The sequence below is a fragment of the Mercenaria mercenaria genome, chromosome 1, assembly GCF_021730395.1.
Source record: "Mercenaria mercenaria strain notata chromosome 1, MADL_Memer_1, whole genome shotgun sequence".
Lineage (NCBI taxonomy): Eukaryota > Metazoa > Mollusca > Bivalvia > Venerida > Veneridae > Mercenaria > Mercenaria mercenaria.
The window spans coordinates 84,114,624-84,132,079 of NC_069361.1; the positions used below are offsets into that span (position 1 = coordinate 84,114,624).

General features: G+C 35.9%; 1 protein-coding gene across 1 annotated transcript; it reads left to right on the forward strand.

The window, feature by feature from the left end:
* The first annotated feature begins 8,898 nt into the window (after positions 1-8,898).
* LOC128547912 (uncharacterized) lies at positions 8,899-10,838 on the forward strand. The gene is made up of 2 exons (XM_053521768.1): positions 8,899-10,206; positions 10,830-10,838. Exons 1-2 carry the CDS (start codon positions 8,899-8,901, stop codon positions 10,836-10,838), a joined length of 1,317 nt encoding a protein of 438 aa, XP_053377743.1.
* Positions 10,839-17,456: the final 6,618 nt, after the last annotated feature.

Below are 17,456 nucleotides of genomic sequence, written 5' to 3' on the forward strand. Positions count from 1 at the left end.
CATTTTAAGGTTTGGATCTGTTTTTCTGGGACTAGGTTACACATGGGTATGAGGTTTTTACAACTGTCATTTTACTAGAGCTGTTTACCAGTGGCTGACCTTAATGAAATTGTCTGTGTTATTTGTTTATGACAATGGGTAATTCCCTAGATGCCTGGAGGGCAGCCATTGGATCCTTTTACAACGGATTACAGAGGTTTAAAAAGTCTATGTACTTTCATTATTGTTCATTACGTGAAATAGTACATTTCCTTTTGTTATGTCTCACGCTGTTATTTGAAAATTTGAAACATTATTGCAGTATTTTAGTTGATACGATTAAAGGGAGACAACTGTTCCCGATTGCTCTTGTAAAATGTTTTCAGGATGCAGTCTTGCTCTTTATTGCTCTCTTGTGAAACTACTTTGAATTTAGAAGTCATATCTGTTATTCTTTTATTATTAATTTTAAGTGGTAATATTGAATTAAATCCAGGCCCGGGAAGTGAATCTGATTGTAACTGTCTATCGATTTATAGTCAAAACGTAAGGAGCATAAGACATAAATTAAGCTACATAAAAAACAACTGGCTCGATTTCGATGTTTTATGTTTTACTGAAAGTCATCTAGATGAAAATGTAAGCAATGACAGTATCAGTCTAGATTTTCATTCAACAGTTTACCGTAAAGATGTTTCATGTCACTCCGGGGGTTTACTCATGTATATATCAGACAATCTTATTTCAAAACGTATACATGAACTTGAGAACATTTTGAAAGATTCGCTATGGGTAGAGTTAAAAACTAAACATACGAAATATCTCATTTGTAATTTGTACAGACATCCTCAAGCATCTATAGACTTCTGGATAAAACTGAACAATTCCTTAGAAAAAGCTCTTGATATGTGTGATAGATTAATGTTAGTAGGAGATATAAATGAGGACCAACTGAACATCAACAATCACAAATTTAAAGATATTCTTCTAATCAATGATTTACATAACATAATTAAAGAACCAACAAGAATTTCAAATCATTCATCGACCCTTATTGATCCTATTGCTATTTCTAATACTATTGAAGTTTACAATTCCGGTGTCTTTTTAACTCCGGCAGAAATAAGTGACCATTTTGGAACTTATGCATATATAAAATACCCTAATAATATACCTATAGCGTATAAACGAGAGGTTTGGAACTATAATCGCGGTAATTTTGATGAACTTAATAATTTGATTCAAAGTAATGACTGGTCATTTTTAAATTCGAATTCGATAGATGTGGCATGTGAATCTTTTACAAACGTTTATATCGAATTAGCTAAACAATGTATTCCGACATCTCTTGTTACAATAAGACCACACGATAGACCATGATATGATTCCGAAATTCGCAGAGCTTCAAGAAAACGTGACCGTTTAAAGAAAAAAGCTCTGCAGACTAATAGTGTATCTGATTGGAATTCTTTTAAGCGCATTAGAAACAAGGTAAACAACTTAAAGCACCATGCTAAGGAAAGTTTTTATAACAATTTAGAATTTTCTTTGGAGGAAACAAAATCGACCAGTCCGAAGTTTTATTGGAAAACAGTAAAAACGCTTATTAAAAACAATAGTAGAGCTAGCAACAATAATATACCAACATTAGTTGTCGAAAATAATGGAGATGATATTTACTATACCACTGATAACGAAAAGGCAAACTGTTTTAATGAGGATTTTTCCTCTGTATCAAGAGTTGATGATTCTAATGCACATTTACCTAACTTTATGTTAAAAACAAATTCTACCTTACATATATCTCCTATAACTGAAAGTGAAATTGCTGACATTATATCTTCATTATTAACTAATAAAGCTGTAGGTCCGGACCATATAAGTCATAGGTTACTTAAAGAAACACGTTTAACAGTTACAAAACCTCTTAGTATCATATTTAACAGATCTGTTCATGAAGGTGTTTATCCCAGTGCTTGGAAACTTGCTAAAGTAATGCCCCTTTTCAAAAAAGGAATAAAAAATAATCCATCGAATTACAGACCTATTTCCTTAATAAGTTGTGTCGGAAAAGTCATGGAAAGAGTAATTTTTAAACATATCTATAACCATTTATACTCCAATAATTTGATCTATTCCCTACAATCTGGCTTTTTACCGGGTCATTCAACTGTCTTTCAGCTAGTAGATATGTATCACCAACTATGTGAATCTTTTGACGAGAGAAAATCAACTTGCATTGTTTCTGTGATATATCTAAGGCATTTGATAGAGTTTGGCACCGTGGTCTTCTTTTTAAACTTAAGCAATACGGCCTAGATGATACTCTACTTAGTTGGTTTGAGAGTTATCTTTTGAATCGCAAACAGTCTGTCTTTGTTGGTAGTGAAACCTCGAGGATACTCCCACTAAATGCTGGCGTTCCACAGGGCTCGGTCCTTGGACCTCTACTTTTTTTAATCTATGTAAACGACATAGCTGAAAATCTTTTAAGCATTACCCGTTTGTTTGCAGATGACAGCTCCTTAGCTGTAACTTCTTATGATGTGAATTACATAGAATCTGTATTAAATAGTGATCTAACCACAATTTTCCAGTGGTCCAAACAGTGGTTAGTTGATTTTAATCCTAACAAAACTGAAGTAATGTTTTTTTCTAATCTACATGTAAAGCCATCTCTTTATTTTAATGGTATTTTACTAGATTATGTTGATTTTCATAAACATTTAGGTTTAACTTTATCGTCCGATCTTAAATGGCACGAGCATATTAGCCACATAGAAAAGTCTGCATCGAAAGTGTTGAGTTCTATGAGAGCACTAAAATTCAAGTTAAAAAGATCTACTCTAAATCAAATTTATATTTCATATATGAGACCTTTATTAGAGTATGCATCTATCGTTTGGAATGGATGCACTGTACAACAAAAACAATCCTTAGAAAAATTACAATATGAAGCGGCGCGTAGAGTTACGGGATTAACCAGGTCTGTCTCAATACAAAATTTAGTTCAAGAAATAGGATGGGTCTCCTTAGAGGACAGACGAAATATTCAAAAGCTTATTACAGTTTATAAAGCTAAAAATAGTCTACTCCCTGAATTCTTGTCAAATATTTTTCCTCCTGTTGTAGCAGAGATATCCAATTACCCTTTGAGAAACAATGATAACTATGTAACAATAGCTCGAAGAACTCAGATTTATAGTAACTCATTTATACCGTCATCTACCGATCTATGGAATTCACTTGATATAAATATTAGAAATTCTGAATCCCTTAATATATTTAAATCAAGGCTAAAAGATTTGTTCAAAGCACCAACAATCCCCAAACACTTTTTGATTGGTAAAAGACTGCCCTCAATATTACATGCACGGTTAAGAAACCGATGCAGTAATCTGAATAACGATTTATACAGGAATCATTTAAGAGATAATCCCAGTTGTGACTGTGGGTATCCCATCGAGAATGCTGAACATTATTTCTTTCAGTGTATGAAATTTAGAGAACAAAGAATCGACCTATTTCACGAAACCAGAACTTTTCATCCTTTAAATGACACACTGCTATTATTTGGATCTGACATGTACTCAGACGAAACCAATACAATAATTAATTTGACGGTGCATAAATTTATCATAAATTCTAATCGTTTTCAGTGTGAATAGCTTTGACTTGTAATTTCTACCAGTAACTAACATTTGATATTGATTATTAATCAAACCTCAAATTATCGCAAACGAATACAGTTACTCCTGCCCTTGCCTAGCTTCTGGGAAACAGATCCATGATGAAAAATAGCAATATCAACCTCATATATAACATTAAACTAGTTTTTTTTTCTATTTTAGTTTCAGCCATACTTTGGTCTTTTCTTCATTCAAACTTTTGTAATACATGTTATAATTGTTTATTTCGTAAAAGTAATTAATTTTATGCAATAGTTAATTTTCGAGGGAAGGGCCGTTTACTAATGTATGTTGATGTAATGATATAAATACATGTATTATAAGCAATAAAATATGTTTAAACTAAACTACCTTTCTAATGGCTCATTGTCACAGGAGCAAATTTTTTTCAAAATGGCTTTTTTGTCATTTTTTTTTATAATTGTAATAAATTTAAGTGCATATGGCTCATGGACCCATACTGTATCCTAGGTACGTTACTGCCACCTGTGTGTGGTATAGGTCTCTATATTTCTCAATATTTTTCTCACGGCGGCCCATATTCCCATAAATCGACTACATGTCATTCTTAACCCCCGCAACGTACATGTTTTCATATACTTTAACTATTCGCTTACCTTTTTTTTTTTTTTTGTTAATTTCTGTTTTCATGTTGTTTGTCGGAAAATAGTTCATGAGCTAGTGTTATTTGTTATACTTTATCCGACGCAAAATAAAGTTTCTTGTATCTTGTATTTTATATCATCTTTTTTGCTCAGGTAACATGCTTATAGTTCGATTGCAAGTAATACTGTGAAAAAAAAGTGGGCGAGGGGGGGGGGGGGGAATATTATGGAAACATTCGGAATAGTTCTTATTCTGCTATTCTGCTATAGACAGCACACTAGATAAATTGTATTTTACACTAAATATCAAATGGCTTTCCGGCGAACAGTTTTGACTATTGGTCGGTAACCAATACTATACATAACAGTTTTGACTATTGGTCGGTAACCAATACTATACATAACATCAGAAATATTTACAATGTTTAACTATAAACTGGTCAAAAGCATAAACTATGGACCGGTGATTTGTTTAAAGAGATTTGTAATAAAATTCATATCATTATCCTAAACACGAGCGATCATACGGTGTTCCGTTGGGGCCATCGCAGTTTCGCGTTGTCGTCCTAAGGGCGAAATCGCGAAAACACGATATTTTGACGCGAAAACGCAATACTTTGACGCGAAATCACGATGCTATAACGCGAAAAAAACGAAGCAAAAATATCGCGTTTTCGCGCTGTTAATATCGTGTTTTTGCGTTTTCGCCCTCGATCTGCCATCGTCTTTTCGTGTTTTCGCCTTTATGGTAAGTAGGGCGAAAATGCGAAAACACGATATTGATAGCGCGAAAACGCGATATTTTTTGCATCGTGTTTTCGCGATCTTGTATCGTGTTTTCGCACTCTCAATTGCAAAGGCGAACCGCGGATACACGATGTTTTAATATCGTAATTTCGCCTTCCGGTTGGACTTGCGCAAACGCTTTCAAGACATTTCGAGAGTCCGTAAATTCGACCCCGATACATTTCAGCCCCAACTTACGGTGTTCCTTGGACATTTCGACCCCTCCTTAGACATTTCAACCCCAATCTATAATAAACATGGCATGGTAAAACATGTCATTTTTTTAAAGCGGTGTAGCTATTATTACCTTTTTCGACACCCGTTCTGTGATACGCATGAAGGTTAAAAGATGTAGCGGTGTAGTTATTAATCCACTTTAGAGTTAATTGATAAAGATAATATGTACAACATGTAATTCCCCACACTCCCGCCCTCACAATAATCTCTAGCAAGTCACTATGTACCATGATTGTTACTTTTTTTTTGTTTTTGTTTTTTTGTTTGTTTTGGGTTTAACGCCGTTTTTCGACAGTATTTCAGTCATGTAACGGCGGGCAGTTAACCTAACCAGTGTTCCTGGATTCTGTACCAGTACAAACCTGTTCTCCGCAAGTAGCTGCCAACTTCCCCACATGAATCAGAGGTGGAGGACGAATGATTTCAGACACAATGTCTTTTATCAAATCGTCACAGAGAACATACGCCTCGCCCAGGGCTCGAACTCACGACCCCACGTTCCGTAGATCTGCGCTCTCCCTACTGAGCTAAGCTGGCGGACTGTCAAGCAGAGTAAACAATGAACACAAATATAAAATAAAAACGTATAGTAATTCCAGAATAAAATGCGGATTCACTGTGTATAGGCAGTTTACGAGTACTTAGGCACCAAATATTCACTCGGCGGATCATTTGCCTTTCTATAAAGGGACTCGGTAAAGCTTCTAGTTATAGCAAGACTAAAAATTTATTTCTGGTTTACGGCAATTTGTAAGTGCTTTAATGCTACTCGTTGACAGATAGTATGAAGCAGAGAATAACTGCATACACAGTTTGGTTTGTCTGTGAACAAATAACATATCACTAGTACATAACACATTTTTATAAATATTTTCTGAGTGCATATTTTTTTCCAAAACAGCAACAGCAAACAAATTAAACAGATAAAGAAAATTAAAAAAGAAAACAACCTCACAGTAAAATATCCACAGTTTTACTTTCACAACAGACGTCCGTCAGATGTTGTGAAAGAGAAGCAATTCTTTGAAAATTATTTTTTCTATTTTTATGGATTTCATAAATGAACACCAAGAAACCTTTGTATTAAATATCAAAAATGATGTTTTTCATAAAGCAGGTCTAGGTTCAACATGGATTTCATAAGAAAAAGTAAACATTCAAATTAAAAGAAAATACAATGATTATGTTTTATGAATGGATTTCATTAAAAAACGTCCGAAAATAACAACAATTTTTTTTAATTAAAAATATAAATAAGTTCATCTAGAATACAGTCGGATTTCCTTAAAAAGGTGATTAAAGGAAATAAATAAATAAAATGTTGATGTTTTTATATGAAGAAAATTAAGACTGCTTGGATATCTTAAAATATCTGTAGCATTGCATTTGACGGACCAATGTGTTTGTAACACTGTCTGCTATCTGTCACCTCACATGGATTAGGAACTTACGTACTATAAGTGGTCAACTTGAATAGTGTATACTTTTATTCATGGCAGGAAATATGGAACTTGTTTTTGTGTACATTCATATATCTTTTGTGTGTTGTCAGAATTCAAAGGAATCATGGTAACGTTACTGTGGTTTTTAGGAACCGCTTCTTAGGACATTGCGCTCCCAAAAATTGCAAACTAAGTGCTGTAATTGTTAAAGTACAGTTTAAACTGCACTACGGTCACTTTATATTGGTGGTAAGCCAGGCTTCTAGGAACAGGGTCCGTGCTACAATTCCCAAAATAATTTTCAAAATTGCGTTTATTCTACTAATTAAACTTCCAGCTATTTGATTTGTCTTACTAGCATGGTATTGAAAATGCCCGCCCAATATGAAAATACTTCCTACGGGCCTGTAAACCCAAATTTCATATTTCTAAAGAGAGCAATTACTATGTAGGGATAACGCATGTTTTTCGTGTTATAACGTTTGCAGAATCCCTAGGGATTGTTTGGTGCCCGAGCCCGTAGGGCGATGGTACCAACGTATCCCGAGGGATTCTGAAGATGTTATAACACGAAATGAACATGCGCTAACGCTATTCTAGCATAAAACGCGGAAAAAATCTAATAAATGCATACATTCTACCTCAACGTCATTAAATTTCCATGAAAAGCGCGGGAATATCTGAGTTGTTTTTTCACGTTGACGTCATTTCCATTTGAATTATTCGTTTGGAGCCGTAATACGTTTACGCTTTGCCACGGAACGCGCATATATAAAAAGGTGTTATAACAGCACGTGAGCGCGAAAATCTCTCTGTTAACACACGTCTTCTCTCTTGTTAAAACACCCCCAAAAAGTGACAAGAACAGCAGTTTTATGCTAGAATATATTACGAGAACTCACTTTAGTAAATCAAGAAAGGGGCGTTTTATATCGTCATACTATGTCGAGATATCTTTATAGCTTACGCGGACCTCGAGAAAAATTATTAAACATTGAAAAAATGAATGCAATAAGTCAATAAAATATATCGACTTGTGATAATATGTTGATTTCTCGCGAAAATATGTCGATATTTGCGTTATCTAACGCGACATTGCGAGGCCAATAAACGTTTCCGTAGATGGCAGATCGAGGGCGTTATATAGCATCGTGTTTCCGCGTCGAAGTATAGTGTTTTCGCGTCAAAATATCGTGTTTTCGCGATTACGCCCTTAGATCGACAACGCGAAACTGCGATGGCCCCAACGGAACACCGTACGATCATGTTCTATTACTCAATATTTACATGTGCGTATAAATCGATAAACGCACTTGACTAAGTAAATAAAACGTCAAATCCTCCGTGCCTTAAGAAAGTTCAACGGAACATATCAATGTTATGTCTGCCAGATATAAACAACTGCCAGATATAATTTCACATATAAAAGCTGTGTTAAAATTTAAATTGAAACACATTCAAGGATATTCAGGGATTAAATGGTATGCTACTGCGTTTTTAATTTTGATTTTTTGTTTGTCGACAAAATTAATTGAAGTTTTTGGACTGATTCATGTTATATTTTCTGGTCCTATGCGACCATTGAGTCCATTCAAAGAAGCCTGTGCTATGGGGGCGTGAGGGGTGTTGTACATTTCACTGCCACTCGTGAACAGACTCGAACAATCCGAGTCTGTTTTTTTTCTTGGTTGCATTCTATATACTTCGAAAGGATCTTGATAAAGATTTTATTCATGTTTACTTGTAATTAAATATTTAGTTCAAAGTACAATTGAAAATAAACGAAATAAAAAATAAGAACATATTAGCCAAGAACGAAAGTAATTTAAGTAAAATTTAACTTTATTGTCTTTCTGTTGCCTTTATCTCAAACCAAAAGCTATCCAACGAATATTTGTAGAGTTTTGTGAAAATCACCACATTAAGTGGTTTTAATTTGTGAATCATGAAAAATTGTTGTCTGTATTTTGTTTAAAAACCATCAAGTTTGAACTTTCTGATGTAATGCCGTTTCGTCAACATCAGTGCTAAGGTGTATTAGGTCTAAATTGGAATCATGCTAAAGTACAATGATACGTTAATGCCGGGATAAACGTTGCTTTTACATATAGACTAATGCTTTCTTATTTTGCTTTTCTTTAAAAAAAAAGATACAGAATGATGACGGAGACTGAAGGACCAAAGTCAAAAGAAACTTTGTCAGTCGCAATAAGTTATCTGCTAGATCATCTGGGATATAGTGATCAAAGAATTAAAGAGAGATGTTACTTCGCCGCCAAATCCTCTTTTGCTAAATGTGAATCAACTAAACGGATCTTAAAGAACACTGAAATTGAGAAAATATTCATTGGAAGCCAAAGTGATGGGACTGGATTGACACGCTTGAGTGACATTGACATGCTACAAGTCAACCATGCGGTTATCTGTGTTGAGAATGCAAATGATGTACCAGATAAGAGACTTGTAGCATTCAAACTTGATTATAAAAGTACACCAACTGGATACTCACAATTGTTATTGATAAACAAAGGGACGGATGAAAGATTTGCTGAAATAAAGTATGCGCTAGTGTACAGAAATGGGAAGCAGTACTTATCAAGTGATAGATTCATGACTAGAAATGACGACGTTTTTCTGAAGTCTAAAGGTTTTATTGGAAGAAATACATGCTACTATCCAAGAAAAGGGCCTTCAATTCCAAAATATGTGAAGGAGACTTATTTGGAACAGTTTGCCAATTACTGTACAGGATTTGATTTGCCAAAACAGTCGATGGACTTCATCAGAGCTTTTCCTTGTAAAAGTAAGTCTCTGCTAAAATCATGGAGTCAATCAAATAAGACAAGTAAGTGGCCTTCCCAGAAAATGAAGGACGTGATAATGACCTTACCCATGCATGTAGTTCCAGTTGGCCACAAAACCAGCAGGAATAGAGGTAACGAATGGCGAGTAAGTTTCACAATGGCAGAACAATATCTGGTGCAGTCATTCAATAACTCGCAGGTAAAGCTGCTAGTTCTACTAAAACTCATCGCTAAACATTTGTTACACCCAATTTCACCGGATATTACATCATACATAATGAAACATGTCACATTTTGGATCCTTGCAAAGCATGCAGAGGCTGAATTCAAATTGGAACATTTATATCAGCAAACAGAAATTTCCCTGTTGTTTCTAAAATCGTCTATTGAAAGTGGAAAGCTTCTCCATTTTATTGCAACTAAAAGGAACTTATTTGAACAGAAAATATCAAAGGCACATAAAACTAAACTTTTGGAAAAGGTCACATTTCTTCTGGATAATGGACAAAGCATTGTCAGTCAGTTTCTGTGGGATACAAATGAACTCGGGAAATTCCTTGTTGTTCGTGAAGAGATTAAGAAAATGGCAATAGCTAGTGCAGTAGATAATACTGAAAACTTTAAGACTACACTGTTTTCATACAAAAGTTTTTCAGATTATATGGTAACTTCTTTTTACGCTTCAGAATTAAAACTGGTGATTCAAAACCTCGGTCTCATGGTTCCATATGTCTTTAGATTTTGGCGCAAAGGAATTATTATGCCCTACTTAAGTTTAAACCTACTTCGTTTAGAAGGATATCAACTTTTGAAAAGTCTAGAAGAAATTAAAAGACGAAACAGATTCAGATCCATTCGGGTAAAACATTTAAAGTACCGTACTGACTCTATTAAAGATGTAGACTTTAAAGGAGCTCGGCTATTGGAGTTTAGATCAGACCAATTGAACAAGGTACAACGGTATCCTGCAAAATTTGAGGATCACATTCCAGAAGGAAAAAAACTTCAAGAAGCAAGTTACATTCTGTGCTTATCGTCACTTATTATTACAATATTTTTCATTGATACTTTCTGTTCTGGTATGTCCATGTTCTTGCACATTATGTCTTTTGTTATTTCTATATTTTCGGCTATTTTCTTTTATTTGAATCATAAAATTAGATACAGCAAATCAATATGTTGTAAGTGTGGTAGGTCAAATAGTGAAAGAAAAACAATAACAGTGTACACGGTAAAGGGAATATTTGAAATTACAATGTGGTCTGAAAGACTTATTATCTTGTTCAGGAAAACTAATATCATCGCATTGGTATTGTTGTTTTCACTTCTGACTTATATTATTGGCATCATAACTAATGGTTTTTGTGTACCCATTTTAGTACGAAATGTTATATGCGCTATGGCTGAAAACTGTACATACTCTCGTGTGCTTTAATTTTCCTCATACGTACGCGGAAGTGATTATAATTTATGATTGTCGTACGTGCGTTCCTGAGATAACATCCACGGAATATCTTCTAATAAAAGTAAACAAACATCAACAAAATGAATGGTCTATATGTGGTTGACATTATTGTGTGTTTAGCTTGAGTATGGAAACAAGAGCTCGTCGAACACGAAATGCCCCCCCTTGATGCATTCAGTAATTGCACAAGGAACAGAAATTATATGCTCACTGTAAACACAAATTCCATTTCGGAACACAAAACTATGCAAGTGGTCCAAATTTGAAGCCTGTACCTTCAGAAATGTGAAAGTAGGTCACTAGGTCAATCTCAAGATGAAAGTTCATTTCAGTACACAAAACTATGCGTGTGGTTCAAATTTGAAGGCTGTAGCTTGAGAAATGTGAAAGTAGGTCACTAGGTCAAAATCAGGGTCAAATTTTATTTTGGAACAAAAAACTATGCATGTGGTCCAAATTTGAAGCCTGTACCTTCAAAAATATGAAAGTAGGTCACTAGGTCAATAACAAGGTCAAAGTTTTTTTCAGTACACAAACCTATGCATGTGATCCAAATTTGAAGGCTGTAGGTACAGAAATGTGAAAGTAGGTCACTAGGTCAAGATCAAGGTCAACTCATGTCAAGGTTCATCTTGCCACTCAAAACAATACATGTGGTCCAAATTTGAATGATGTAAGTTATGGACATGAAGATTCAAATTTTTACCCTGTATAAGTCTATATGATCCATATGACCTCTGGGGCGGGGCCGTATTTGACCGAGAGGGATAACTTGAACAAACTTGGTAGAGAACCACTAAATGATGCTACATTACAAATTACCAAAGCCATAGTCTTTGTGGTTTGGACAAGAAGATTTTCAAAGTTTTTCCCTATATAAGTATATGTAAAATTTCCTATATAAGTTTATATAAACCATGTGACCCTAGGGGTGGGGCCATATTTGACCCCAGGGAAATAATCTGAACAATCTTGGTAGAGGACCACTAGATTTTGCTACATACCAAATATCAAAGCCCAGGCCCTATGGTTTTGGACAAGAAGATCTGAAACCATTTAACTGTTCCTGGCCAATGTAACCTTGACCTTTGACCTAATGACCTCAAAATCAATAGGGGTCATCTGCTGGTCATGGCCAACCTAACTATCAATTTTCCTGACACTAGGCCCAAGCGTTCTTGAGTTATTGCCTGGAAACCATTTTACTGTTCCTGGTCACTGTGACCTTGACCTTTGACATACTGACCTCAAAATCAATAGGGGTCATCTGCTGGTCATTATAAACCTCCCTATCAACTTTCGTGACCCTAGGCCTAAGCGTTCTTGAGTTATCATCCGGAAACCGTTTTACTGTTCAGGGTCACTGTGACCTTGACCTTTAACATACTGACCTTAAAATCAATAGGGGTCATCTGCTGGTCATTACCAACCTCCCTATCAACTTTCATGATCCTAGGCCCAAGTGTTCTTGAGTTATCATCCGGAAACCGTTTTACTGTTCAGGGTCACTGTGACCTTGACCTTTAACATACTGACCTCAAAATCAATAGGGGTCATCTGCTGGTCATTACCAACCTCCCTATCAACTTTCATGATCCTAGGCCCAAGTGTTCTTGAGTTATCATCCGGAAACCGTTTTACTGTTCAGGGTCACTGTGACCTTGACCTTTGACATACAGACCTCAAAATCAATAGGGGTCATCTGCTGGTGATGACCAACCTCCCTATCAACTTTCATGATCCTAGGCCCAAGCGTTCTTGAGTTATCATCCGGAAACGGATTGGTCTACATTCCGACCGACCGACCGACAGACCGACCGACCGACATCTGCAAAACAATATACCCCTCCTTTTTCAAAGGGGGGCATAATAAAAAGGGTTAAAATGAACTCCGAGCAATAAAACAAATGGAAGATATTAAACAAGAGGGCCATGATGGCCCTATATCGCTCACCTGTTATCATTGCACTTAAGGACAAGTCTTCAAGGTCAAAAGATCATAATAGAAATCAATCAAAAGAATTATGAGAAAATATAGTTGAAATTTTCTTTAAGTAACTTTAAAAACAAGCTTGAAAACGTTTTGTAGAGGTCCACATGTCAAATATCTAAGCACTTCTGGTTTATTTTTAGAAAATTTTGAAGATTTTTCTATGTACAATCAAGTAACCCCATGGGGCAGGGTCAATTTGACCCCAGGGGTCATGATTTGAATAAACTTTGTAAAAGTCTAATAGGCAATGTTACATGTCAAATATCTAAGATCTAGGCCTTCTGGTTTATTTTTAGATTTTTTTTTAAAGATTTTCCTATGTAAAATCAAGTGACCCCTAGGGCGGAGTCAATTTTGACCCCGGGGGACAAGGTTTGAACAAATTTTGTAGAGGTCCACTAGGCAATGCTACATGTCAAATATCTAGTCTCTAGGCCTTCTAGTTTATTTTTAGAAAATTTTTGAAGATTTTCCTATGTAAAATCAAGTGACCCCTGGGGCGGGGTCAATTTTGACCCAGGGGGTCATGATATGAACAAATTTTGTAAAGGTCCACTAGGCAATGCTACATGTGAAATATCTAAGCTCTAGGCCTTCTGGTTTATTTTTAGAAAACTTTTGAAGATTTTCCTATGTAAAGTCAAGTGACCCCTAGGGCGGGGTCAATTTTGACCCCCCGGTCATGATTTGAACAACTTTAGTAGAGGTCCACTAGGCAATGCTACATGTGAAATATCTAAGCTCTAGGCCTTCTGGTTTATTTTTAGAAATTTTTTGAAGATTTTCCTATGTAAAATCAAGTGACCCCTGGGGCGGGGTCAATTTTGACCCCGGGGTCATGATTTGAACAATTTTAGTAGAGGTCCACTAGGCAATGCTACATGTCAAATATCTAAGCTCTAAGGATTCTGGTTTTTGAGAAGGAGATTTTTTAAGATTTTCTTATGTAAAATCAAGTGACCCCTGGGGCGGGGTCAATTTTGACCCCGGGGTCATGATTTGAACAAACTTGGTAGAGGTCCACTAAGCAATGCTTCACACCAAATATCTAAGCTCTAGGTCTTCTGGTTTTTGAGAAGAAGATTTTTAAAGTTTTTCCTTTCGGTTGCCATGGCAACCAGTGTTCTGCATGGAATTCAATTCTTTGAATAATTTTTCAAAGGGGGGCATCCAAGGAACATCCCTGTGAAGTTTCATCAAAATTGGCCTGTTGGTTTAGGAGGAGATGTTGTTTAAAGGAAAGTGTGGACGGACGTACAACGGACGGACGGACGGACAGACGGACGGACGCCGGACGGTGAGCGATCACAATACCTCACCCTGAGCACTTTGTGCTCAGGTGAGCTAAAAACAGCATTTGGTTATCCAGAGATTGTGCCCGCATAAAATGGTGGTGAGGTATGTCCTTCTGTACATCCTTGCTGAAATATACCCTACTGAAAATTTAAGAGTTCATCGGTTTTGTAAATTATCAGTTTACTAAATTTATCTATGTTGAAATCGTCATTTACAATTAGATATAAAGTATTATAGACGTATTAAAATAGCGAGATAATCCGTGACAAGCAGTTTTAGTTTCATCATACCTCTGCATTTTTCTCAATGCTGATGATACATTCTTCACATTTGTATTGTATACATAAATCGCTGCTTTATTTTGAGAGTTGGTCTCGGTTGAACTTTTGTGAAGTCACTATTTTTTGTGTGGAATCAATTTCCTTGGATTTAATAGTTTTGTCATTCCAAGAAATAAAATCCCAACGATTAAATAAAGTTTCCGTTTACTTTATCTTTAAAACTTAATCATATTTTTATTAATGCAGTGCAGGTAGCTATAATCTTAAATTTTGATTCATTTCATTGCACGGTGGTGGAATGGAACACAATCAGTATCAATAAACAAGAGCTGTCACAGGAGACAGCGCGCTCGACTATTTCGATGCTGGATAGTGAAACTGGGCACATCTGAAGAAACTAGAGCTGTCACTGGAGAATGACTCCAACTGTGGATGAAGATATTGCACAATAGCCTGAGTCTATATCAAAAATATCAACTTAAAGTAATAAGAGAGGTAAAGATAAAATGTATCAAAACACTATATAAGTATATCCTAAGCAAAAAGGGGCATAATTCATTAAATATTGGTGCCAGAGTTATGCACCTTGTGTCATATAGTGTGGGTGATGATGCTGAACAACTATTTAAGTTTGAATCAAATCCATTCAGTAATAACAGAGACGGAGTGAAAGTGCATCAACACTTTAACCTAAAATGTTAAGTAAAAAGGGGAAATAATTCATGAAAAATTGGTGCCAGAGTTATGCACCTTGTGTCATATGATAAGGGTAATGATGTTAAACAATTGTTTAAGTTTGAATCAGATCCATTCAGTAATAACAGAGATAGAGTGAAAGTGCATAAAACTTTAACCTGAAATTCTAAGTAAAAAGGGGAATAATTCATGAAAAATTGTGCCAGAGTTATGCATATTGTGTCATATGATGTGGGTGATGATGCTGAACAACTATTTAAGTTTGAATCAAATCCATTCAGTAATAAAAGAGGTAGAGTGAAAGTGCACCAAAACTTTAACCTGAAATTCTAAGTCAAAAAGGGGGAATAATTCATGAAAAAATGGTGCCAGAGTTATGCACCTTGTGTCATATGATGTGGGTGATGATGTTGAACAACTATTTTAAGTTTGATTCAAATCCATACAGTAATAACAGAGATAGAGTGAAAGTGCATCAAAACTTTAACCTGAAAATCTAAGTGAAAAGGGGGGATAATTCATGAAATATTGGTGCCAGAGTTATGGCCCTTATGTCAGATGATGTGGACGATGATGAGGAATAAGTATTTCAAGTTTGAATCAAATCCATCAAGTAATTACAGAGATAAGTTGAAAAAAGAGAAAGTGCACCAAAACTTTAACCAAGGTGGGGACGCGGAAAGACGCCGACGCCGACGCCGGGGCGAGTAGGATAGCTCTCCTTATACTTCGTATAGTCGAGCTAAAAATACATTTGTTTGTAGATCATTCCATGAAATATATTTCGTCGAAATTCAGCTGGATGATATATCACATTTAGTAGATAATTGTCATGATTTGAGTGTGAACTGATGCTGTGAGTATGAAATTGAAATGAGTACACTATGTACTCAAGAAACATGGTTATAATTACCTCAATTGCATGAACTGGCACAATATTAAAGTTTGTTTCAATTATAGTTCGTCTTGTCTAGACTCAGAGTTGTTTTTATTAGTCCCCTACTGGTTGAAAACCAGTTTCGGGGACTATAAAATGCGCTTTTCCGTCCGTACGTCATTCCGTCATTCTGTCATTCCGTCCGTCCGTCCGCAATTTCTTGTCCGGTCCATAACTCTGTCATTCATCAAGGGATTTTAATATTACTTGGCACAAATGTTCCCCATGATGAGACGACGTGTCAAGCGCAAAACCAGGACCTCTAGCTTAAAGGTCAAGGTCACAATTGGAGGTCAAATGTCAACAGGGCTTTTTTCCTGTCCGGTCCATAACTCTGCCACCCATGAAGTAATTTTAATATTAGTTGGCACAAATGTACCTCATAATAAGGTGACGTGTCATGCACAACTTTCAGACCCCTAGCTCAAAGGTCAAGGTCACACTTGGCAGTCAAATGTTAACATGGCATGAACAGGGTCTGTTTCGTGTCCGGTCCATAACTCTGTCATCCATGAAGGTATTTTAATATCACTTGGCACAACCCGGACCCCTAGCTCAAAGGCCAAGGTCACAGTTGGAGGTCATATAATTAACTTGTCAATTATTCAAGGCGTGGTACCAGATGACCTCAAGTCCACTCGAGTAGTTCCTTTATTTAAGAAAAATGACAAGACTGATGTTGGAAATTACCGTCCCGTCTCAATACTAAGTATTGTGTCTAAAGTTCTTGAACGTGTAATTTATGACCAACTGGAGGCTTATCTTGTGCAAAATAGTCTTTTATATCTGTTTCAGTCAAGTTTTAGGCGTGGATTCTCCACTGATACCTGCCTTATTCACTTGACAGATTTCATCCGTCTTCAGATGGATAAAGGTCATCTTGTTGGCATGATCCTACTTGATTTACAGAAGGCGTTCGATACCGTCAACCATCCAATTCTTTTGGTGAAATTAAAGGCGATAGGTCTTAACACCCCTTCTGTAACCAGGTTTTCCTCATATCTCACAGATAGGCACCAGATAGTTGATATTTCTGATACTATGTCCTCAAATGCAAATATTACCTGTGGTGTGCCACAAGGGTCAATATTAGGCCCTTGCTGTTTTTAATTTATGTCAATGACATGTCAGCAGTAATAAAAAATAAGTTGTTACTATATGCAGATGATTCTGCATTTCTTATTTCAGCCAAACGTAAGTCAGATATTGAAAGGCTTCTCAGTCAGGATTTGCAAAGTGTTAGTCA